This window comes from Eucyclogobius newberryi, unplaced genomic scaffold, assembly GCF_026437365.1.
Source record: "Eucyclogobius newberryi isolate DKJ021-1_F unplaced genomic scaffold, fEucNew1.0.hap1 SCAF_16, whole genome shotgun sequence".
In the NCBI taxonomy this organism is placed as follows: Eukaryota; Metazoa; Chordata; class Actinopteri; order Gobiiformes; family Gobiidae; genus Eucyclogobius; species Eucyclogobius newberryi.
Window position 1 is genome coordinate 14,595,621 of NW_027315790.1, and position 25,745 is coordinate 14,621,365.

At 41.8% G+C, this 25,745-nt stretch overlaps 1 protein-coding gene across 4 annotated transcripts in view; it reads left to right on the plus strand.

Moving 5' to 3' along the window:
• The first annotated feature begins 834 nt into the window (after positions 1 to 834).
• The window catches only part of LOC140361821 (growth factor receptor-bound protein 10-like), a 30,523-nt gene continuing 5,612 nt past the window's right edge, over positions 835 to 25,745 (plus strand). Inside the window, exons 1-13 of one of the 4 annotated variants that reach the window (XM_072447684.1) lie at positions 835 to 1,049; positions 2,778 to 2,888; positions 5,616 to 5,709; positions 9,237 to 9,432; positions 9,607 to 9,730; positions 18,550 to 18,706; positions 20,457 to 20,572; positions 21,273 to 21,347; positions 22,008 to 22,145; positions 22,232 to 22,342; positions 23,687 to 23,785; positions 24,431 to 24,508; positions 25,610 to 25,726. In XM_072447684.1, the coding sequence (XP_072303785.1) occupies positions 897 to 1,049; positions 2,778 to 2,888; positions 5,616 to 5,709; positions 9,237 to 9,432; positions 9,607 to 9,730; positions 18,550 to 18,706; positions 20,457 to 20,572; positions 21,273 to 21,347; positions 22,008 to 22,145; positions 22,232 to 22,342; positions 23,687 to 23,785; positions 24,431 to 24,508; positions 25,610 to 25,726 (1,569 nt within the window). In that variant the 5' untranslated portion in view covers positions 835 to 896. Of the gene's footprint in view, positions 1,050 to 2,777; positions 2,889 to 5,615; positions 5,710 to 9,236; positions 9,433 to 9,606; positions 9,731 to 16,267; positions 17,322 to 17,518; positions 18,433 to 18,549; positions 18,707 to 20,456; positions 20,573 to 21,272; positions 21,348 to 22,007; positions 22,146 to 22,231; positions 22,343 to 23,686; positions 23,786 to 24,430; positions 24,509 to 25,609; positions 25,727 to 25,745 lie in introns of those variants that run through there. The other 3 variants (XM_072447685.1, XM_072447686.1, XM_072447687.1) reach the window with 3 other exon arrangements.

The window sequence follows — 25,745 nt, forward strand, 5'->3', positions numbered from 1 at the left end:
ACAGTTACATATTATATATATAGTTATATTGTAGTTAAGTGTGCTATAATAGGCTCATTATAGGCTACATGTATTTCATGCAATATCTAAGGCCAGTGTGCCTTGGGTTATTGCCAGGTGTGCCTTGGGAAAAAATGAATTCACTCATGTATAATTCAACATTTTGGAGCGTCATGCGCAACTTCTGAACCAGTTGAGAAAGCTAAACAACCATGATTGCCAAATAGAAAAACCAGATGCAAAGAAGGCACAAAGCACATTTGCACTTTTCCCCCCCTAAATGGTAAATTTGATAATATTTTTAGCGGGTGGTGTGCTGCAGAATCGTTGAAACCAAACGGTGTGCCACGACTCAAAACAGGTTGAAAAACACCGATCTAAAGTAAGGGCAGGAAGCAGAAGAAAAACAGAGATTTCCTGGATAATAGTCTACTCATGATTTGCCTGCAGTTTTGTTTATACTCATTTTATGTCTCCAGTTGTGGCTGTTGGCTACTGATGATGATGATGGCCTGGGCTTTGGGGCTTTGGCTGCTTCAAGGGTTAACAGCAGTTCTTGAATACACTGCAAAACAAGTCAGCGGGTATATACCTCACAGACTCAGCGTGCCCGATTCGTCTTGTGATTATACAAGTATAAAAAGACACAGCAGGGAAGATATAGGCCAACAAAATGAGTAGATTGTAGGTTTGTAAGGCTACTTTTCCCTGCTCGATGGAAGAGGACCTGGCCAGTTTCCGCTTTTGGAGTGCGCTGCCTTGAACAGGGCGGGGCCGGGAGCTTTCCTCAGGGAGAGTGTGGAGCGCGAGCGCGTGTGCACACGGCGCGAGCGCAGTCAGCTGGTGGAAAAGTGCAGGTTGAGATCGCGTGTTTGGTTGCGTGCCTTGTAAAGTGTATGTACGTGCGCTTTGGAAGCACTCGGCGGGGACAAGGTGAGGACAGCAGAAGAAGCAGCTTTGGGGGCAGGAGATCCAGACCAGCCAAAGCGCGCCTGCGGGGTGCTACCAGAACTGGACCCGTGTCTTGTGCCGTGTTCCCCGCTTTTACCGTAAGATTGATCTTCTCATGCGTGCTCGTCTATACTTCTCTTGCAACTGCGTCAAACGCAAAGTTAAACTAAGTTGCACGTTCTTATGAATGCTTAAAGCTGCACACGTTCACGCAAAGAGTGCATTTTTACCTTTTCCCTTTTGATATAAATTGCTTATGTGCGCTAACAAAGTGGACTTAAGTGTAACGACGCAACGCGCGCAGCTGACGCTGACAAAGCATCATGACTTAAGCCTATGTTCTGCTGTGTTTACATTAGGAGCTGAAGTGACACACTGCCAAGTCTGCTGACTCAGAATTAACAGACCTCTACTGTCCATAACAATTAGATGTCTAACTGTCATGGCCCTCCGCAGTAGTTTCTTGATGTTAGGGGGACCCCCACTCATTGTGTTTGTGTTGTGCACTTCAGTGTGCCACAGTGATTACACCTTCAGGCCCTTGCTGTTGCTGCACATGTAAACTAGCCTTGGCTGGTGAGGATCAGGTGTCTCTTAGCTCTATAGAAGCCTGTTTGCTTGGTAGAGGTGTTTTATCTATAAACACATGGGCACAATGACATTATTAACTTTATGCTTTGACCATTTGATAACCTTCCTGTCCCAGTAAAACCTGTAAAGATGAACAATGCCTCTCTCTGTTGGAGAAACCAGAAATGTCAGTAAATGCCAAGCTCTTTGGAGAGCCTGTTTTGTTTGCAGGCCTCTAGCTACAGTTCAAGCTGACCTGGATTGCCCTTTTTGACCAGGAGTTGAGTTGAGTTGGTGTGGAACTCCACAGAGACTATGTTGAAACATAGAAATATAAAACCACTTGCAGTAAATATGTGCATTTATCCATAGCAGTGGATAAATGCAGAGCAAATGCTTTTCTCTGCACAAACCGAGGCCGTCATCAGAGCAACCTAAAGATAGCATTGTGCCCCAGTGGAAACACTAATTATTGGGGTGCAGAGAGCCAGAGGAGGTGGAGGAGGAGCAAGAACAGATATTGTTTGAAGCAACTGATATCTGTTATTTAATACTTCCTGTACAATAGGGACACAGAAAGATTGAATACGTGAAACCAGTCCCCCTAATGTGTGGAAAGTGTTTTTACTCTGAAGCTGCATGCATGTGTTAACTTGCAGATTTTTCTCTTGATTTAAAAAAAACAATCATATGTTTATGAGTTGTGTATCTCCCGTGTTATTGCATCTTATCAGTGAAGTGAGATAAGTTTTAGTTAAAATATGATTGATTCATTCTGTTATTGTCTAGCACTGATTAGTTTAAAAAACACATTAGATTGTATAAGGGGTATTTCTGTAAATCTTTATGGTGTACATTGTTGCAGAAATGGCCAAGCTCTAGTTGAGTCTCATAGGGGCTCCCTACGTGCCTCTTCTCTGCCCCATCAGTCAGCAGGTGTTGAGCGCTGTGTTCTGCTCTCTGACTGAGTTTCTTATTAGTTTTGAGTCCCAGGTTTTGTTTGTGGACTGACATGTCTGCATCTTACACAATAGCTGTAGTGTTTTCATTGGACAGGATGTGCGCATGTTCATCTTAGCATGAGCGAATTAATGTGCATGCATATTTTGAAGAATAATAGTGTGTATTAAGACTCTTTTTATTTGACTATATTTTTTGATAAACCTTTTATCCTGGAAATGGGAAACTGGTTTTGTGAACAAGGATTGTTTACTGAGTTTGATATAAACTGTCTTTAACAATGTTCTTTTGCAGAGGGTGCAGGAGTCACCACCTGCTGTCATCCATCGACAATAATTGCAATATTAAATTGCACCATGGCCTTAGCTGGATGCCCTGATTACTTCCTACACCACTCTAACTACCAGGTAAAGCTTTGTATACATTACACAATATACAACATTAAACTTGAAGATGATGTTCTTGTGCTACTGTTCAGTGTAAGAAAAATCAATGCCAATTAATCGGTCAAAATAGATCTATACCCAAAGAGCAGTTTTAAGCTCTTTAAAAGTTAAGTTTTAAACCCATGATTAATTAGAATGACTCAAACAAACGTCTCAGCTCAACAAGAGAACTCATCAGGTAAGCCAATCCTGTCTCAAGGCCGTTTGAGGTTAGTAATAGCCATCAGGACAAACGTGTCCCTCTGTGCCCTGCAGGCTTGGCATCCGAGCCATTGTGCAGTGGGAGTCGGGTAAACTCTGGGGACAGGAAAACAACTCTTCTAAACCTCCTACTTCGCTCTGTTGTTTTGGTTTTGGTGATGAGATGGGCCATTCCCTCTGTAAACCCTCTGCCACATTTTGGTGTCTATTGCTAGCTCCATGCAAGGTCTCCATGGACACAGGAAAAACAAATGGCTCACTTTAGACAATCAATACTCCTTAACTTTTATCAGCACAACCTCTCAGTTGTCCAAAAATTTCAATTGGCAATTTTTTTCATTGGCAACAACAGAAACCGCAATAAAAAGTAAATTAAAACACTCTTAGTATAAATGTTTATGTTGACCAAATTGGGCCATACTGAATAATAATATCTTTCCCATCTTCAAGAACTTGATCATTAAAGGGACTCGGATGAGGTGAGTTTTGGTATCAGCAGCGCACGGCAGCCTCATTCCCACTGTCCAAGTCTTGCTGAATGGACTCTTTGTGCCCAAGCTCAGATTTTCTCCTCTCCAACCCCCTGGTAACCTAAAGAATTTGGCTAAAGAGCAACATTCTAGTCTATTAATCGAATTCTAAACAAACAACAAAACCAAATCAGCAGCTTTTGTTTCGGGACAAGCCTCCGTACGTTTACTGAGAGGGGACAACATGCCTGATGCAGTCATGTTTCTTTGAGATGGGGTTATCTTGACCAATCATGAGTGGGCTGAACCTCTGTTGATCTGAAGCTAAGTTGGATTGATTCAATTTAGATTCCAGGAAAGAGGTTTTGCACTAGTAAGCCTTAGGTGACTAGCAAATAAAATCCCCATAGAAAATCCCTTTGCTTTGGGCCTAGTACAACTTTGCTAGTTAGCAGGAGAGATGTGTCTGGACTAGTGTTTGTGTTGGTTTGATATTTAATGCACCAGTGAAATAGGAGGCGGGAGCACTAACTTTTAAGAGTGCACTGTAGGGCTAGTGAGTACTGATAAGGAGCAGATGAGCCCTCTTTTCTACTTACTTACATAACCCTATACATAACGCCAAGCATCTTTGGGAATCTGGGCAGTCTTCCAGGACTGTCTCGAGAAGGATAAGTGTGTCTCTGTGCGTGAGTGAGTGTGTCCTTCTTAGTGAGAACTTTGGACCAGTGCCAAAGGTGTCCCAGAGGAAGCCAGCAATTCTCACTTTTGCTCTCCCCTCCCTGCTCCATTTGTTAGTGTATGGGGCTGGTGTAGTGATTGTGCAAGGAAACCACAGCTGAGTTATGGCCCGAGCCACTCGGGAAAGAGCAAAGAGGAAGATTTTAACAGATTGTCTTCCAATCTCCCTAGGGGCCAATAGAAACATTCAGGATATATGCATTGACACAGATTACAATGGATAGTGGTTGAAGATCTTTTTTATATTCTTTTTAGTGGTACGTAAGGCAACTAATAGTTGTTCAGCTTTTGCCCTCTTGAGGCTAACTGACACATTTCTGTCAAGTTTGGGACTCCCTGACTTAAAATAAGTTATTTATTAACAAAGCTGTTATAATAAAACTACAAAGCCAACTCCACTCAGTTAAACATGTGTCCAAAAAGTCAATATTTAAAGAGGCACAATTTATTGTGGCATGTTGTTTTCTTGCAATGAAATGCTTTGTTTGTAAGTTTAATTGCATGATGCATAATCTACTTATCATTTCCACTATGGAAATTATGACTAAAGAGACATTGGGTAAATTGACAGTGGCTTGCCAGATCCTGTATAACTGGATCCTGTAGGCCTTCTCCATCCGCCTCACAGGGTCTGCAGCCAAGTGGCCTTCCTTGGAAAGCTTTTGGCTTCTGCTTCTCAGAGCCATAAATCGTGCTCTGGGCATTTATGGATGTTTTCGAAGCACAGAGGGAAGCAGAGAGTGTGTATGTGCATACATGCACACCAGGACCTCTGGTCATGAGCTGTTCCTGGAAGCAGGGCTTCCTTGGTTCTCTTTTTCCAGGAAAAGGGAAGCATGAAAAATTGTTTGGCGTTCTCCCACTTTTGCCTCTGTTGCAATTTTGCCTTGAGGCTGCTTCAAATGAGACGATTTGTGAGGAAGGTTTGCATGTTGATTTGGAGACGTGTGCCTAAGCATGTATGTTTGCTCCAAATCTGTGTCACACAAATGAATACCTGCTGTGACTGCAGCTTTGTCTCTGGGTTTGTGTGTGCCCTGGTGTCTTAGAGAGTAAAAGAGGTCAGGGGTCACAGCCACAGGGATTCCGGGTCAAAGTGTACTTGGTCACTCATTTCAAAGTGGGGTGTTCTTGAAGAGAAGAGGCATGAAGCCAGTCTGAGCCTGGCCGGCTGTGAAGATAACACGTTGTCTGTCTCCTCATTCAAAAGTCACATTTGTACGTCCCCTGCATGGTTTTGCTGCATGATCTTGTCCTTTTGCCTTTCATTTGACAGGAAAGCATGGATCGCACTTCTTCTCACAGGCCTGAGGAGCTGATTGTTCCTGGCTTTCAGCGCTCAGCCAATCAAAACATGCCACATTACCATGGTAACTCTGATTCTGCCATCGTGTAGCTGTAGAAAAAAACATTAAACATCTTAATCTGTTTATCGTCTTTCAATAGTTTAGATTGTAGATGACAGCTGTGTCCGTATTTCACAGTCTTTTCTTACCACAGCCAAGACTAATCTTCTTGGAGTTGGATCCATAACACTTCTTTTATCTCCTTTTAAAATCCATCCTCCCTTTCTCCCACACATCTATCTGGGAATATGTCCTCTCCATGGCTGAACACTCTGTTCTCATATGCAGAGGCTTATGAACAAATACATTATACATTAAATACATAATGACAAAGGAAATATTAGTTAATATTGCTATGCAATTTAGAAGATGTTTTTCACCTCTGCAGCTTCAGTTCATGATAGTATATTAGAGTCTCACTTTTTACATGCTCATAATACCTTGGCCACTTCTCCAGCTCTCTAGGTATTTCTCTAGGGCTCTGTTTTTATGTGTTCCAAGAATCGCAGCAAAATAAAAGGCCTGTCCTCTGGCTGAGAGGCAAAGCCAACAACAATAAAGGCATTATTTTTTAAAGTTACTGTTGCAGTAAGAGAGCAGGAGACTATGCATTAAACTCAAGGAACTGCTTAAGGAAATGAATCACTTGTTCCGGAACAAACTAAATAAGTGAGCTTGTGAATGAAGGTAGTAGTTCTTTACACAGATGTTTTTAATCATAATTTATTTTTATTTTCTTCTCGTGCTGTTCAGTGTCTGTGTCTGTCTAATTGTCCAGCTGCTCCTTATTCACTCAGAGGGAAGGAGATTAGTATGTATAATAAATGTCAAATCTACTGAAACACATTTACCATCTGGTTCCATGGATTTTCCAAGTGTGGCTGTCCTTATCTGCCCTGTGGTGTACCCCCAACCCTTGCCCTGTTCTTGAACCCTACATCACATGACCATGTCCCAGCATGTCCCCTGTCTGTGTGTCATGACTGCATACCTCACTCTGATCCAAGAACATAGGGTCCATCTCCTGCTGTTTTTGGTACATTGGCTTCTTTTCCACTTGGCTTGGCTGAACGTACAGAATGTACACATTATTTTTACTGAACTGCTCATTTCTCTTTACAATGGTGCGCTCACTCACGTCAGCACCTCCATTTGTACACAGTGTCCTTGGCCCTTCTCTGGGTGTGTGCGTGTGTTTTGGTGCTCTACTCTTGTCATGATTATTTGTCCACCATGTGCCATGTACCGGCTGCCTGTTCCCCCAGTGCTGTAATTTCTCCCAACAGGAATGCCAGGAATTCTGTGTGTGGTGTTGGGCTGGAGAAACAAGGAGTTTTGGAAACTAACCCATTTTCTTAAATTATTCTCCTGTTTTCAATTGACTTTCTAGTATCTAGAATATATCCTTTCCTGTGTCTTTGTGGTAATGATTTATCACTCATAAGTTGTTCTATTAATGCCTTCTAAAGTGAAGGACACTTGTTGGGAATAAAAGACTCTTTTGACTTTTAGTCTAGTCAGTATTTCAATCCTATTGAACTCTAATTTCATTTTGTACAGATTAAATAATTCTATAGAGTTGAAGACAAAAGACTATTGTATGCATTTACACTGTGTGTTTGATCAAATTGTCATGTTTTTGAATACAAGCATTTATTGGTAATCTCTTATGTTGCTATGACACAGTATATGAATACATCTATCACCATATTTTGGAGATCCCAGTGTGGCTCACCAAAGCCTGGCTATCCAGAACATCTGTAACATAGAATTTGGAAGAAAGTCGGTCTGGTACTGCTTCATGAGAATGTACCTTCAATGCAATACTATCATAATAGCCATTTGGATAAATGCAACAGGTGTTGCTGTCCTTTTTCTAAAGATATAGTGGAAACAGTTGATTACTTCCAAATCCAGAAACGGGCTCGTAAGAATGCTTGAGAAAATCAAACCTTTATGAAGCAGTACCAGACTGCAATGACAAACCATACAATGAGAGAATAGTTTGGGGAAGTCAGGGCTGGTGCATTTAGCCCACAAAAAAACTAGGCCATGTTTGATTTGAACATTTGCTCCCTGTGTTCTTGACGTCCTGTTAAGCAAGTTATAAAAGGTTCTTGGCTTGAGCCTTGCTTCTGACATTGCTTACAGTTTTTCTGTCCCTTTAGCAAGACATGAATGTGTGTGATTTGTGGTTGAAGTTTACCTGGGTCGTAGGCTCAGCTAGACTTCTCTTTGTCTGTGTCAGGGCAGCTCAACGTTACTATCTGTGACTGAGAAGTAAACGTGTTTATTTGACTTTTTTTGCCTAAAATATGTTACTTGTAATACATTATAATTACAAAGTCAAAACTTGCCATACTAGAGAAAAAAATCCCGCACACTGTCTTACTTGCAAGTGAAATTTATTTACAGGTGAAGAGGCAACGTTTCAGCAATTGGGCCTTGGTCAGGCAAAATTTGCACACCTGCCACACTCGTATAACAGCAGCTTTTAAAATTCCCCTTAAATTAATTAAATTCCCCTTAAGTGACACAACATTCTTCAGGGACAATGTTGACACAACACACAGGATTTCACAGTTTGCCAATAGTATAACTCGACAGACCTGGAGGCTCTATGCTAAGAACCACATTGAGGTGGCTTTCAAATTTTCTAATGAAAAATAGATTTATGAATTAATCACCATAAAATGTAATTCCGTTTCAGGTCAGAAAAATAAAGGTTGTTGTTGGTTGAGAACCACTGGCCTAAAAGGTGAAGTGTTGGGGTTTTTGCTGGTTGTAGGCACCTTCCGAACTTACATCCCTCTACATATTATTACTATAATATATTATTACATATGGATTTTTTACTGCTTTAACTACAAACCCATAGTGTCTTTTGTGTGTTTGTGAATTTATTCCTGTGTCGTGTACAAAAATGTTGAAATAAATAAATAATTATAACAACAACAACAACTAAACATATACCCAAAGAAACAAAAGAGCAGTTTTTCTTGGGAGATATGGAAGGTGACATACAGCTGCAGATTACTTTCTTTACATCTACAAATAAATAACTTTGCAACATTTACTTCAACATAAAAACATTTAACATTATTTGCACAGGTTCAATACTGTTTGGTCTAATCTAATAAGCTGCATCCGCGTTAGCAGCGTCTATACTAAAAAACGGATCATCCAGTTGGATAGGGCCAGTAAGGAAGGAGAATCACAACCAGAAAGAAGGGTCACCTGAGTAAGGCCATCTCAGTGTAGCCTCTTTGTCTGCAGATTCACCATACTCTTATTTGGAGCTTGCTGGTGGTGCAGGGGTTTAAGGCACTGCACATGTGTGGGTATAATTCTTGGCCAAATCCACTCTCTGCTCATTTCAAGCTACAGCTGTCCTTTCTAAAAAGCCTCAGTCCAGGAAACATTCTGGGCCCCACACTGACTGAGTCATGCTTTCTGTGTAAAATATTGCTCCGTTTATGCAACCGTATAGTGGTCTTTTTGTCTGTATGGTTTTAAGATTCTTGTGCACCTTTTACTTTGTCTTTGCACAGATGATGACGTTGACCTGGAGAAGTTGGTGAATGAAATGAACTCGTCCATGGAAAGTGTGTACTCAATGCAGACGGACACTGCACTGCTCCTAAATAACGGGCATCATGTGCTCCCTTCATACCAGGCCAATGGTCCGGCGCGAAGACGCCACACCCCTCCACTATCCTCACAGCCCATGCACATCCAAGCTGTCAGGTGAGAGAAGCACTACCCTCACTGACTTTTCTTTATTTAACAACATTTACACAACTACTGTAAAAGAGAGTGCCACAATTCTTTTTCATGATTTTTCAACATTTCTAGGAGTAACAGCATATTAATACGTTCAGTGGTTTTCCCCACTTATGACATGTTTGTCTCCCTCTGCAGGTGCATTCAGGAAGAGCAGCATTTGCGACCAGCCTCGCTGCCAGCGATCCCCAACCCTTTCCCAGAGCTTTGTAGTCCTGCTAGCTCACCTGGACTTAGCCCCGTCCAGATGGCCGACAACCATGTGAGTAGTGGTAATGTATCCACCCACAGACTCACAAGACTCACATTTTGCTTCAGTTTGACATAATATAATTTTATAAAATCAGTAAATGCAAAAAGTATTATTCCATAAATAGATGTATGTGTAGGTCCACAACAATTAAATTGGATATATTTTTTATGGAAACAAGAGTGAAATGTTTCATGTTAATTGACATTGATGTAACCATGTAAATGTGTATCACAAGCATCAGATTGAATAATGGACATAACCTGCCATATTAATTGTAAGACTTCAACACTTTGAAGTTTGAAGAAAAAAAAATCAAGACCAGAGCAACATACCGCATGTTGATTTTGGAAACTAGAAGCTTAGCTTTTCCGTTCAAAGAACATTTCACCCTGGATTATCTTGACTATAAATTATGGTGGAAGCATTTTTTATCAATCACGCAAATGCTGAAGGGTCAGTTTTGTTTTGCAGGAACAAAGTGAACAGTATGTCCAGGATGCCGCAGACACTGAGCAGACTTCCTTAGTTGTGCTGGGAATACAGTTGTTCTCCAGCATTTACTAGCCTGTCTTTTTTGCTCTGACTGCCATTGCTTCAGGATGATAGGCGCCCGTTTCCCGTTCACACGCTGCCACACCGGCCCAGGGTGTCAGTGGGTGTCAGCCTGTGTCAAGGCTGTACCCTTCCCCTTCCTTCCTCCACTAGACCCTTATATCCCAGGACTTCATTAACCTTCTCCAAGACACTTCCAGGATGCCCCCTTCTAAACAAAAAAATCTGTTTAAAAACTCCTTGCATGTAGTTACTTTGGAGGTATTGCACTTGTGCTTCGGAAAACTGTTTATTCTAGGATTTCCTGACATCATCTCACAAGGTCTGGAATTGTTGTGCAGATCTGCAGTTTATACAGATGATATTTTGTTTGTGTGGCAGTTTGAGCTGACTGTTTGGTTCTCGTCTCCTTCTCAGCATGTCGTGTATAGTTAAACCCTTTAACGAATGTCTTCCACATGTAAAGGTCCAAACTGAGCCCAAATGAATCATTTGTCAAGCAGGCAAAAGTCAGGCCGAATCAGTGCTTCTGGTTGTTCTTGGTGCAAGTATACAGGAAATCACGAAGGCTGCTGAAAAGCACAAAACAGGATGCCACTGTTTCTACAGTGATAAACCCGGCGCAGTGATAAAGCATCGTGCAAGTCTCATAGACAATCCTTTAGGCTGAAATAATTAAAAGCAGAAATTACATTATCATGAACAAAATACAAACAATATTCTGGTTTCACCTCTCATCAAAGTTGGTGCGGGTTTGATTATCACACCATGTTCTGTTCTTCTCATGTAACTCTGACTGCCTTCGAGGTTCAAGGAACATTTTTCACGTTTGAATGTGTGTGCTGAGTGCTGAATTCTCTGACTCTGCATGTGTCAACTAACTTATAGTATTGCCTAAGGGGTGTTCTCACTGGGTTGGACTTGCTTTGCAGATACTTGCTTGATAATGTCTTCAAACAAAATACCATTTTATATCTAAACAAAGCACACCAGACACATTCTTTATCACAATATATTTTTAAAAAGCAGATTAGATGACTTCTAGTGTCATAGATGTATAATGCAGCATCTTACACATCTGTTTTACTGGATGCGTGTGAGCCATGCATGTTAATCCGCTTATAATGTTTAAAACAAGACATGATTAAATGTAAGCTTCACTGATCAAATGACTGGAGTTGAGAGCTGCTGATTGGCTACATAGAGACTCCAGACATCAGTTCCTCTAGTCTATAGGCATGCCGTGTTGTATAATATCATGGGAAAGCTCAGGCTCTAAGAATTGTTGTTGCTGTTTTGTTAATATAATGTTAATGTTTTCTGTAGTTTAGGCTAGATTGTGAAGTTGAATTTACATAATTGTCCATTTACAGTACTCTATTCTGGTTGTCCAGGAAGGATGTTTGTGAAGCAGCAGATGAGCTGAAGACATGTGGTTTGTTGGTGCACAGACTTTACAGTCTTATTTGCATTGGCAGGACTTTATCAGCAAATCTCTCCCTCCAGCTGTACACATAGAATCTGAACATTCCTTTCTAAGCTTCAGTCCTTTTAACAGAGGAAAATGCTTTTTATGTACTGGGCGTATTGTTTGTGGGTTGTAGGCATGACAGGTTTATGGTCTATGTTGGCGGTTGTAACAGATGATTTATCCTCAGGCTTTTCTGAACTGGTAATATGTGCTGAAACATACATGACGCAGGGATATGGTCATGTTTGAACCGTTATAAGATCAATGGATTTGGTTGTTTCTCTTGCCAAAGGTGTGCGCTTAGTCAGTGTTCAGACAGGCTTTCTATAGGGCTGTGATTTGGGTTGTGCATCTGTTTTGAGTATAATGTTCAATTCCCAGCATTTCAACTGCAGTTTTTTAAAATGTTAGGGAAAATAATTGTCAATATCCAATACCCTTGGATCTAGAACTGGAGTCAACTTTCTTGGTCGACTAAAGGCTTGCCCTTTGCATCGATTAGATGATTAAATCAAACCATATTTTACCCCAAATGCACTGACGAGACACAAAAAGTATTTATAATGTGTATATTTATTTGGAACGATAAAATGGCAATTAATTTCCAAATATCCAGTTAACACTCTCCTTGCCCACTCATCTCTGCTATTGTCCACATTAATCCTTCGTAATGAAATAAAAGTATAATGCAATTTTGGTTGAGTAATCGACTTAACAACGAAAGACTTGCAGCCCTATATCACCAAATAACACAATCTGTCAAAACTGGAAGTGACTGGAAGTAGGATTTTTAATGTGACTCTATGATTGTTATTGATATCGTCATTGCCCTATTCAATGTTTCTCAGTTAAATGCAGCTTTCTTCTCAAACACACACACTTTTTCATACTCACGCCTTGTGAGTAGTTGTATAGTGCTCATTGATATGATTTATTGGGCATATTGATATTGACCAATATGAAGTCTGATGCACTGAGGACAAACCCTGAATGACACAAAAGCATAAACTGGGGGCAGCTTGGAATATTGGCCCCCTTATCTGGGGAAGCCCTCCGGTAACACCTATAGCAATATTGGTACGATATGTCGCCCACTCCTACATTTGAAGAGTCAGGCTGCATTATATTATAGTTCCATTCTGTTATAGTTGTTCACTATCCACCTCTTTGTCAGGTGCTGCTAAAGTAAAGTAATACTGTGTGTTCTCCAGTGTAATAATTTGACTCCCATCCCCCCGTTTGTCTTTGGTCAGCTGATACACTTCTGCACGCAATAGTCTGCTGACCCACTGCAGTCAGATCAGGTGCATGTGTGTGCGCCATAAACTCCCTTCATCTGTAGCATGTTTCATAAAGAATACGGAATAATGCCATGTCATTTTATTAGATTTCCCTCCCACAGTCTTAAAGTCTTGGTGGAGTTTGTGATCATGATTTGTGCGGCTTTTGAATTCTGCCAAGTGCTAAATATTTTACATGGGTTGCTAAGGGATGACACAACAGGTGAAGAAACATGTGACTCTTTGCCACTGAGCTGCATGCTCACAGTGTTTACACGTGCAATTACTGTCGAACTCCAACACGCTTTCATCCACAGCAAGTCCCTAGAGAGAACTTTGTTTTTTTTGTCCCAACAAATGCTCTGTACATGTGCATCAGCAACATTTACAACTTTGTGACGGTACATTGGGCTATTATAAAACTCGAAAATTGTTGCCCATCAGCATTTCTATGCATTGTGTTAACTCTAGGATTTGTTTAACTAACTGGTTTTACAAATCCTTGGTTATTCTGCCTCAAGCCTCGAGTCACCTTCTTGTTGCAACAGGAGTAAGATGACTAAAGCAGTACTTTGCAGCTGAGCTCAAACACCTCTATATTAATTCATGATTTATATTCTAGCATTGTTTTAGTACTTTATCTTTGTCTTTACCCTAAACAGTTGTGAATGTGGTCTTGTTGTATTCATTTGTACATCTAGCTTTATAACCTGTGGACATTATGTGTGGCTGTGCGTGCGACAGGGCAGAGTCAGTGCAGGGGGTCATGCTGGTGCTCTCGGAGGCTCTGCAGTGGTGAGGTGAAATTGAGTTTGGTCTGTCTGCGCAGCTAATCAGCCCTGTCTGGCCTGTAACCCAAGCACTCGCACAAATGAATGATGGCCTATGCTGTAACGGAGCAGGGTGAGAAGTATACTAACCTGCATTCAGGTGCCCACTCACTGATGGCTGCGTTCAATCACTGCCAGAACTGCACTTTGAAGCACACAAAGCTTTTTCGAATAATTTAAATATAACGGAGCTGCAGACTTATTGTCATTATTGTTCAAAGGACGGCGGGCATGTAACTAATTATTGTACGTCATCTAATGCTTTTGAAATGGTGACATTTTATGGTGTATTTTACTGAGCTAATGTTAATAATGAAATGTAACATGTTTTTGATTGTAATGAAATGTGTACTTTTTATTACTGTTGTGTATTCACCTGCCCAGCGACTGCCGAGGGAAAGTAGCAGTAGTTAAATCTGGTGCAGATCATCTTTTCTTTTGAAGATTAATTATTTTGTACATGAAATAAAGACTTAACTAAATACTTAAACATATATTTTGATAAACAACATAGTGCTCGCGGGTGGTGCAGAGGTTTAAAGTATTGCACATATTTGGTTTTGCCAGCTCAGTGTTGTTTGTTTGCTTCTTGGCCTCAAGCATTTTGACAAATGTCTCTACCCTCTCCTGATTTCACACTTCAGCTGTCCTGTCAAATGAAGCCTTCGGGCCAGAAAATCTTTAAAACAAAAAACATAGTATACATCTAATAAATGGAAGGTATAGCATTAATCAAACTTTAAATGAAATGATCACCAATAAAGGTTGGCATTAGAACGAAAGCCAGTGGGCTAGAAAACCTGGCAAGGAGCCAAATAAGTTATTATTTCAATACATGGACAATGTAATGTCAATATTTGATTTGCAAATGCTTACTAGCTACGAATATACTTTAGTCCAGGAGTTCTTAACCTTTTCAACTTCAGGGCTGTACAAAGCAACCTTGAAAAATGTATTATATTCGACTGATTGTGCAGGAACTCGACTATTCTTATTCTTCCTCTTATTCTTATTATTCTTATTATTGAGCTATTTTGAGATCTAGGAGCCAAATATACATGGTTGAAAGTCCTGCTCCCGTTCAGAACTGTACATTGTACGCTACATTTGAGATTGCATAGTTCTTGGGAAAAGAGTCTAATATCCTTCCATCATGTAATGTCTTACCTTCAAGCTAAGAAAATTATAATTATTAGCATAACATTTAAAAAAAAAAAAGGTGAAGGGTGTAAATTTGTGAAGTAATTCACAGCTGCCGTCTCCCACCTCCCCCATGTCCCAGAATGCATCTTTGTGTCTCTTGTTACTGTGAAAGAGATCTCCCTGGGCCTAAAGCTGCTAGCTTGGTTGTGTGCTGGCCTATGTTTGTGTGTATGCCTATAGCCTGATAGGTTTAGGGGCCCTTAAACCCTTTGGTCAAGTAGAGCTGACCCTGGCACAGATTACTGTGTTTGACCTCTGAACCCCTACGTACTGTGTCTTGTGTTTGTGTGGGTCTTTGTTTATATGTTTGCAGGAGTTTGTCCCTGACCCTTGAATCCAATACACCATGGCTCCAAGCCCCTTTTCACCAAGTAGGTATTTATACTGCTATAAATGTACCTTTCCACAACTCCGCACTCTCCAAATAAACATGGGGATATTAAGTGACGACATGTAACACAATGTGAGATCCAAGGCTTTGAGATCAATTGCAACTGAATCAAAACCACATTTTCATAGCTCGCTATACATACATTTATCATACAGAAAAATGACCATGGGGTTCTGTTTTGTATAAAAATCTGCTTGCCTTGTAGTTTAGATGTTCTGAAACAGACTTAAAGGATACCAATGATCTGCAATGATCTGTGATATTTAGCAGTTCATATTGCAGTTCATGTTGCCACAAAAAAAATACATTTTGCTTCATTGCAAATAGGGCTGCTCAATCAATTCTGATTATTTCAAGTGGCTATTTCTAGTGGCTTTGTTCCAGGATTTGCTGTGCAGAGGGTGTCTACATATCATTTTGAACAGAAGGTAATTAATTGTGTTTTTGAACACTTTCATAATTGAATGGAGCAATAATCATGATTCTGAATTTGATTAATTGCACAGCCCTAATTACAAATCTCATCACTGTTGTTCAGCCCAAGTGGGATCTATTGTATATTAGTAGTATATAAGTAGAAAGTACTATTTTTAGGCACAGAAATCACCTTGAGAATATCACTCATGAATGTGGAATTGGTTTCAAATGCGTGGGCCAACACATCATAAAGCCACAATTACAGTGCTTATGTTCATAGCATGTGCACGCACATTATTCTCGTAACGCTGTTAGCAAGGTCAAAGTGCGGTGGGCAGTCTCGGGTGACTCTGAAATGGTCGCGTGAGACTGGAGTTAAAATAGGAACGGTAAAGTCAAAAACATTTCTCCCTTTGAACATTTCTACCGTACGTGTGTGTATGGGCTTTTGTCGCTCTCATGCACAGTGTATTAGGGGCCAGCTGGGTTGGACTCTACACATGAGCCTGATTATGACTCAGTATTGCATTACTGACATTCTTCCATAGCTCTACTTCTCTTTTCTCCTTCGCTTCGTCTTCTTTCTATCTCTCCTCTCGCCTTTGCCTTCTGCTCTCCACAGCCGGGCAGATTTGCTGAGCAACCACTCCCCTCCCCAACCCGTCTCCCTCGCTCTCTCCCTCCCTCCGCCTGTGACCCCCGTCAGCAAAGCCCAAACGTCCGACACGTGATCCATCCCCGTCTCCCCCTCCAAAACCCCACGCCTCCCTCGCCTCACCTCATCTCCCTCTCCCTCCACCCGCTTTTAAACAGGACTTTGGACTGCTTTCTTTTCCAAGCTCGAAGCCATCGGTGTTCGTTACACATGTTGCTCTGGTCCTAACACTCCCGCCTAGTATTTCACATACAGCTGAGGAGGACGAAGAGGAAAAGCGAAATGGGAGGGGCTAGAAACTGAAACCATCACACAGCTCAAAGGAACTGTCTGTAAATCTGTATGTGGGGATGTATTAATTGCTCGTGGCTCATTGTCTTTAGAAAGAAGATGATGTGGGGAGTTTGAATGCGAGATAAGCGCACCTATTACGTGACAGGTAGCAGCTCACCGTTTTAACAATCCCACACTGGGTTAATCCAGGAGGAGGTGGAGGAGGAGGAGAGAGAGCATGAGAAGCAGATCGTAGCACACGCAGCGGCTGAGCTTTTCTGCAGCTTTTTTCCAGCACAAGGAGGAGAAGACCGCGCAGAAGACCGACCAGGCTGTCGCTGTGTCAGTCCGCTGCCCCCCCTCCCCACCCTACCTCTTTTCCTCTCTCACTCACCAGCCTGACTTCCTCTCCTCCTCCTCCCACCCGCTCTCCCCCTCGCGCTCCCGGTCTGTGCCACTGGTGGAGAGCCGCTCAGTGTGAAAATGCCATCCTGTTCTCCAGACTGTTGCCTCTTTCAGGCTGTGGAGGTAAGGGACCTCGATTGTGCATGGATGTTCCTGGGTAGTTGTGCGTCGGTTTTTGCCTGTGTCTATGTGCGTGTGTCTTCGTTTTAATGCGGAGTGATGTGATCCGTTGTCGCTTTGCGAAAACTTTTGACCGTTCAAACTAATGCGTCATGAAAATAGTTTAAATGGGGAGGGGGGGCGTGGAGGGCTAAAAAGGAGGCTGTCTTCTGGTTTTGCAGGGGCACTCGGCTCTGTGACGCCGTTTTTGGTCGAAGTCAATCTTTTTGCAGTGCTTTTGGTCTTTTGTGTCATTTCTAGGCCACCGTTGCATCTTTTTTTGGCCTGTGTTTCTTTTCGCTTTGATGTATTTTCTCTACATTTTTGTTTTGGGTCAGCTTTGTGACGTCTCATATAATTTCCAACAGTTGTTCCTGGCTGGCATTGTGCAGAGTGCAGGGCAGTTGAATTTGCTTCAGATTCCCTGCTGTGTGTAGGGACAGGATTTGTTAGGTGTGGGTTTGGGGGAATAGACTTGCGCACGCACTTCACATATGCTGTTTTTTTTTTTTTTATTATTCATAAAAGAGCAATTATTTTGGTTTTAAGTTCGTTAAGTCATTTGGCCACTTCTGACCTGCCTACTGTTTGGAAGAGTTGTGTAGTATGAAGCAGCTTGATGGGTAGAATGAATTCAGAAATGGCAAAATTACACCCAGCTTAAATATCGCTTTGGGCACTTGGCACAAATGGTTCAAAATGGCGCGACAATGGGAGGCACTGTGCCTTTGAACCAGACTTACTGTACTGCTTCCAACGGTGACATTTTAAAACTCAAATGCAATATGTGTGCCCCCATCGCAATTTTCTCCCATGTTCACTGTGTTATAATGCTCTGCCGATTTTTTTTATTCGATATAAGACATTTGGAGTTTTTTTGCCCATGAAGATTTACATTCTGCAATTCTAAGTGTGTTTGAACTGTGGACAAAAGGGTTGAACTGGGAAAGCAGGGGACGGCCAACCTTTCCTGAACGTCATCCTCCATTTTTTAAGCTGATCTCATGTTGGACTGACACTAGAATGTGAAGTGCACTTTTTTAGGGAGGACCTAACAGAGAATTTAGTAATGGAGGTAATTAATTCTGCTACTCAAATCATTTTAAGTGGATGCATCTCAAAACTTTACAGTTCTATTCTTAATCTAACCAACAGCTACTTGATGCGCCGTTGACAAATGTGCTTTTTGTAGATCGTGAAGGTGTGGAGCGAGGATGGGGCCGGTAAAGTGGTGGAGATTCCGGCGGACATGACGGCCCGGGACGTCTGTCAGCTCCTAGTCTACAAGAGCCACTGTGTGGACGACAATGCCTGGACGCTAGTGGAACACCACCCCATCCTTGGACTTGGTAAGGACTTTTACTGTAATTGGAAGTCCGGAGCAGTATTTTGGGTCCTTTAGTTTGTGTACCATTGGTTTTGGAATTTGGCTATGACATTTGCAAATGTTAAAGGAGGCAAAAGGTGATCATGTTTTAAGATTTGCTCAATGTCGAGTGTTTTGATTTGTCAAACAGTAGAAGGTGTACTCCGTGCTGTGTCTATGGTTCTTTTGTATGTTGTTTCTACATCGGTGGAGATACTCCCGTGTGTAGCTCAGTATGTATGTGCACTTGAGCATGGCACCGGTCCTTGTATGCCTTCTCTATGACTTTGGAGAGAAGGTGCGGCGCTCGCTGGAATAGGCATTTTCCATGTCCTACTCACATACCCCAGCTTACAGAGAGGGAAAAACGGTCTGAGACTCCTGTCTCATGTCCTTTTTAACATTTTTTGGTAAGGCTGTCCTCCCAAAAGTTTTATTTTTGAGTGAACGACAGACGGAGATGGAGAGAGAGCGAGAGAGAGAGGAAGAGAAGAAGGGGTGTGGACTGAAGGGGTGAGGCAGGGTTAGGAGAGAGGCCTGGACTAAAGCGTCATACCAGAACTGCAAGCAACCAATGGTGGGTGTGCGTCGGACGAGCCCCTAGCTTCCCCAGCCAATCAATCTTACCTTAACCCTTCCACAGGAAATTCCCCCGCTCGCAGCCACTTTGTGCACACAACACACACGCACAGTCTTAAAAGAGGATCGCAGGCGTTTCCACTCAGCCAGAACACTTTTTATTTGTCCTAACCACTTACCAGATCAAGTTTACTGCTAGACTTGGATGTGAATACGTGTGCTTTGGCTTACACTTCACTTAAAAGGAGAATTAGTTTTCAATCCATGTCCTAGCAGCAATCATATCAGTGTTGGTGGGTTAGTACAGGGACAAGGTGTCGCCAATAGTGAACTAGAACATCCTGCCACTATCAGTTTCTAGTCACCTCTTTGACATCATATCTCCTCCGCAGGCGAAAGAGGAAACTGGTGCGCATGCATTGATACAACACACCGGCTCATTAGCCAGTTTGCCTGTGGCTTGTACTTTGCTTATGGCTGCACTGCTCTCAGCAATCAGCCTAAATATATGACATCATCTTCCTGCAATGCCCTCCTCCTCCTTCTCCCCAGACTCCATCTCTCCCCACACTGCCTCTGCACCCCCCGCCTGGCTCACTGTGCTTCTTCTGTTCACAACCCCTCCCTGTTTAACCTTTTAGTCCCTTGCTTGTCTCCTGGCAACAGTTTTTCTTGCTGTGTCATTGTATATAACAATACAGTAAGTCAGTCCTGATTTAGATTAATGCAGCCTCTAACGGAATTTTTTATTTGACAATTTGTAGTCATTATGGAATCTATTCAAATGTTTTGTATTATTGTTGCATTGCCCACATATCAACCTCTTCCTCTGGTCAGTCATGAATCCGATCATATTAAGTGCTTTTAGTAGATTAAATAATACTGTATTTTCTGTGTCTTTTCACATGAATTTGTTGGAAAGGTTTTGGAGAGTTTTAAAATAGATTTCAGAAGATGCTTTAATTACAAGTAAGAATGGAATCGAAGCCTAAAGATGTGCAAAAGTATTACTTGCAGACCATTGGTATCCTTCAAATAAGATAATAAGTAATGTTTTAAATCTGTAAACATTCTCTTGTATTTATTTATCTTTGAACTGATTTGTCATGGTGACAAGCAGCTTAAGGATATCCTCCTTTGTGTTTGTGTTGCAGAGAGGTGTTTGGAAGACCACGAGCTGGTGGTTCATGTTCAGTCCTCCATGAGCAGTGACAGTAAATTCCTCTTCAGGAAGAACTATGCCAAATATGAATTCTTCAGGAACCCCCTGGTGAGTCTCTTACATCCCTCAACTGACCTTTCTGTGACTGCTGGCTTTTAGCACGCAGCCTTAGCCCACACATGCTCCCAAGGCACACTTGGCCCAATTTACCACCCAAATGTTTGGTTGCAATCTGACGATGCACCCAAACATGCTCATTCTACATGATTGTTTTCAGTGTATAATAGTCCTTCTGAAAAGCCTACAAGAATATTAATATATCGACTCACTGGACAAAAGGCCCTATTCTTTCTGCACATACCCTTTTTTCCTAAGTTAAAAAAGCAAAGTGGCAGGTTAGAGTCAGGCACTTCTCATGGCATCTTTTGCTGATGTGGACTCCAGCGCGGCCTGCTGGGTGTGCGGTGACATTATTGCAGTGGTGATTTAGGTGAATGTCAGAGCCAGCAGGTGACCTCAGCTCTGTGGTAATGAGCACAGTAAAACACCAGAGCGCTGGCCGTGGCCTGTCAATCACACTAAGAGTTGCGCTGCTCGCTAAAGGGGATTACATCAGCGGGTGAGATCATGCTGCATCTCCTTCCAGGTTTGGAGTGCCCCCTCTCACTTTGTCTTTGAGCCGAGAGCTTGTTCTCATTGACAGGGAGGAGGATAGGTGGAGTCTGCACTGAAGCACTCCAGGCTACTCATGTATTAACACAAGGGCTTTTGAGAGCCCAGAGCCTAATTGTAGCTTTCATCTTTGCAGAACTTCTTTCCAGAGCAGATGGTGGCTTGGTGTCAGGAGTCTGACGGCTCAATCCCTCAGTCACAGCTTCTTCAGGTGAGGCAGTGACACTGCAAGGAGAATGCAAGGGCTTAAAATACAGAGCCTATTCTATTGCAACTGGAAGCACACACTTACCACTGTAATAGGGGTGGGCAATATTGACAAAAATTACAACAGTCAGACGATATGTCAATCTGACAGAAATGTGTTTAAAATATGTCTTCAAACATATTAGTTGAAGTTTAATTATAGGACAAATGTGAAAGCCTGTATAATGAATCACAGAAGATGCCAAAATTTCACATTATACCCTTTTCTTTCATTTACATTTTTAATCAGCTCATTTGCATATGTTCATAATAACAACAACAACAACAACAACTCAGAGGAGCGGTGATAATGAAAAATGTAGATAATGTTGTGAATGTTGTGAATGTTGTTTGAAGTATTCACACATTCACAGTTAATCAGTTAATATTTTGTGAACGAACTCATTCAGCCTGTGCACAAATGTTTTAAAATTATCATTAAAAAGCCATCTGGAAGTTTTTTTGGTCAGAATCCTCTTGCTAAAAGAATTAGGCTTACCTTTAGCACATGTGGATAGCTCTTCAAGTTCCATGCCAAGTATTATATTTTGAAATTCATCTTGTAAATGTGAACATAATTACTTTTCAATGCCTGCCTACAATTTGTTAAATTTTCTTCTTGCAGAATTTTCTAAACTCTAGCAGCTGTCCGGAAATCCAAGGCTATTTATATGTGAAAGAGCCCGGCCGTAAGTCCTGGAAGAAGCTCTACATGTTTCTGCGGCGCTCTGGCCTTTATTACTCCACAAAAGGAACATCCAAGGTGCAAAAATCACTGTTTATTTTGTGGAACTGATTTAGTCATTTTGTGCACACGTCCAACTTGTTCTTAATCTGTCAAACCAACAGGAGCCACGGCATCTGCAGCTACTGTCCGATTTAGATGAAAGTAACATCTTCATCACCATCACGGGACGGAAACTCCACAATGCCCCCACAGACTACCAGTTCTGCATCAAGGTAAAATGCAAACAATATCTCTCTATCTCTATCTCTATCTCTCTATATATCTCTCTCTATATCTCTCTCTATATCTATATCTCGCTCAACATGGAACAAACCGAATACTGTAGTCCATTAGTTAAAAGAGGAATGCTGTAGCTTAAAATCAAAAGAATTGTCACTTCGTTCCTCCCAAGATCAGGATGGTGATCTGGATCTATCCCAAAAACAAAGAGACATTTGAACCGCTGCATCTCTGCTCGACTAGTTGAGCTTTACTAGTATTTAAAGCTGATCGGATCAAGATCGTTTTGATCTTTTTAATACATGTGTAGCAATATTAGGACAGCAATTATTTGTTTTGACTTCCATTGTACATTGGAATTTTTTGAATAAGTTTTAACCAAATAGGTTGAAATATGCTGATGTGAACGCTATTGAAAACCAACACAATTCAAATTTCTAATTAAACTTAGTTATAATAACAGTCAAAATATTATTCAAATAATGTAATAGCCAACTAGTCACAATTCTTACGATTAATTGCTGCAGCCCTAAGAAACATTTCTGGGACCTCATGTTGTTAATCGTTATATGGTTGCTGGTCACAAATATAAATGCAGTTCTGCCACACCTTTGCAAATGAATGAAAAGTGAAAGAAAAATACATTTTCATACAAAAACTGTAGTAATATGCTATTCATCGCTTACAGATCGCATCATGTGATATTGCCTCATCTCTGGCAAACCGCTTTATGACAGGTGCACTTGCTGAATGTGTGTCTGCCAAAGCCATGTGGTTAAAGCGACCCTGTGGGGGTTCGAGCACACTCTCAGCAGCATTATGGGACCTGGCCCACCAGTTACCTGTGGTGGGTCACCTGCTGAAATCGGGGATAAGCTCAGTGGGATAAGCCAGGATCGTACAGCAAATCTAGTTAGCCTGCAATCTGGAGTGAGAGAGGTTAGCAGGTTAGACAGTCAGCGGGGGTGATGGTGCAGCTCGGGTCAGGGCTTTTTTACTCTGCGCTGGGGGTGGCTCTGCTCTTCATTTAGTGATGCCAAAGCGCTGATCAGTCGGAGGTGTTTTTATTAATGCTAATGATCTTGCCGTAATGAAAGATAAATGAGCCCCATAAATGCTAATAGGGCATCACCAAATACCCTGTCATTAACCTTGAAATGTTGCAACTGTGATGAAATGATGAAAGATTAGAGGCTCTGCAGCACCACACATCCACTGGTTCATTAGCGTCTCGGTCTGGCTTCGCAAATGGCTTGAACGTGTCTCCATACCTTTCAGCGATGGCCGTGTTTGCTCATTAATCTGATCTCCCACTGTGTCTGCTGCTTGGTTGACAGCCCAGTAAAGTGAGAAGTGACTGTAAAGAACTGAAGATGCTGTGTGCCGAGGACGAGCAGAGCCGGACCTGCTGGATGACTGCCTTCCGACTACTCAAGGTACTACTGTGCGCTCGGTTTGTCCTGCACACCGCGTTTTAACCGTTTTAATTGCACTGTGGAATGTTGACAATTCAATTATTGGGGGACATGATATGCAAATCAACTTTAATGAGCTTTAATGACAGTGTTTCCTCATCATTAGTTTACTCAGTTACATTTTGATTGATTACAGTATGCTTGAGTAATCCTGTATTGTCTTTGAATGCAAGTGCTCAGAAAATTCCTGTTTTGACCTACCCCCCCTATTCAATTCAATCTATTTTTGTAATGCCTCAAAGGGCAGTGAAAAGTAAATTAAGCAATATTCATAGAGAATTAGCAAATAGATAATGTCCCAGCATCCCCCTCCCTTTGGGAAAAAGGAGGAACCTCTTGGGAGAGAACTTGAAAAAAGCATAATATTTGTCCTTTAAAAAATATGTATCATGATAATTGGTGAAGTCACAAAATTCTATCTCATGGTAATGTATAATCCATTTCTAACAATGTAGTATAAATAAAGTTATTGCAAAAAAGGCATATTTTAAATCATTGCCATTCACAGAGCATTATGAAGCTGAGAATGAAGCTGTGGTGTCGGCCCTTGGCGTCATTTTTCGATGCCTATGATTTGTGTAATCATGTATTTCTATCTCTTCACAGTATGGCATCGTCCTCTATCAGAACTACAGCCTGCCGCAGCAGAGGAAGTCGGCCTCCTCCCATTTCTCAGCCCCTGTGGTGAGGAGCTGCTCTCTAAAATCGCCCGCTTAAAACTGCAATCAGAGGCCCCCACCCTGCTGTTAAGATGGATGTAGTAATTAGCTGAGATAAGCCTTGGAAACATCAACTGGTGGATTGATTACTAAGATGTAACTCCATATCAAACCTGATTATCCCCCACCCCCATCAACAAAGGAGTCAATTGCAGTATGAACTGCCTTTCAAACGATCACTGTTGTAGATGACCTTTCTTAATGAGGTTAATTATGTTCTGTAGTAAAAGGCTTATGGGACAGATTTAGGTCAGGCTACTCATTTCAACAGTATTTGCAGCAAAAGTACATCCTACACAAAACATCTCGGCCTGGAGTATTTGGCTAAAGAGGCTGCCCATGCAAATCCGTCACATGCATACTTTTTTGTGTTTGCACATCTATTCATATTATTATGCTGCACATGTTTCACCCAGTCTAATTACCTGATACCCTGGGGTGTTTAGAAAAACAGTGAATTAAAACAAGTCACAATCTGGTACATGCAGTACAGCAGGTCTATATTTAGACTTATGGTGACGTACCAATGTGTAAGTAAACCTGTATCATATTTACATGTAACATGTTGATAATTTGAATGTTGATGCACAAAATCTCAAAATGATGCACTGAACCAAATGTATATGTTTATGTTTTTTTAGATGCCCGTAGGCTTTATTAGACAGGAAAGGACAGTGTGAAATGGGGAGGAAAGAAGGGAGGGCATGCAGTATATTGTTCGAGTTGTGATTCAAACTCGCGACACTGCGGCCGGCTGCACTTGGAGCCTGCTTTCGTGTGCTGTGCCATAACCACTTGACCACTGGCAGCACCCAAATGTATATTTTATAAAAGTAAACAGATTTGTACAGGAGACTAAAAAAAGCCAGAACAGCATGCACTTTGTGGTTTGACTGAAGTGGGGCTGTGGAGACAGGATTTGTCATGCCCTAGTGAGTGTGTCTGGCTTGTTTGACCTCTGACCTTTGTCTACCCACCCCCCACCTCCCTTCTCTCTCCTTGGCCCAACCCAAACGCCCCTATCCCCCGCCCTCCACCCATCTCCATGTGCCACGTCTCCTAACAGCGCAGTGTGTCGGAGAACTCCCTGGTTGCCATGGACTTCTCTGGACGCACAGGCCGCGTCATCGAGAACCCGGTGGAAGCCCAGAGCGCCGCCCTAGAGGAGGGACAGACCTGGAGAGTAAGGAGTAGTCCCTAAA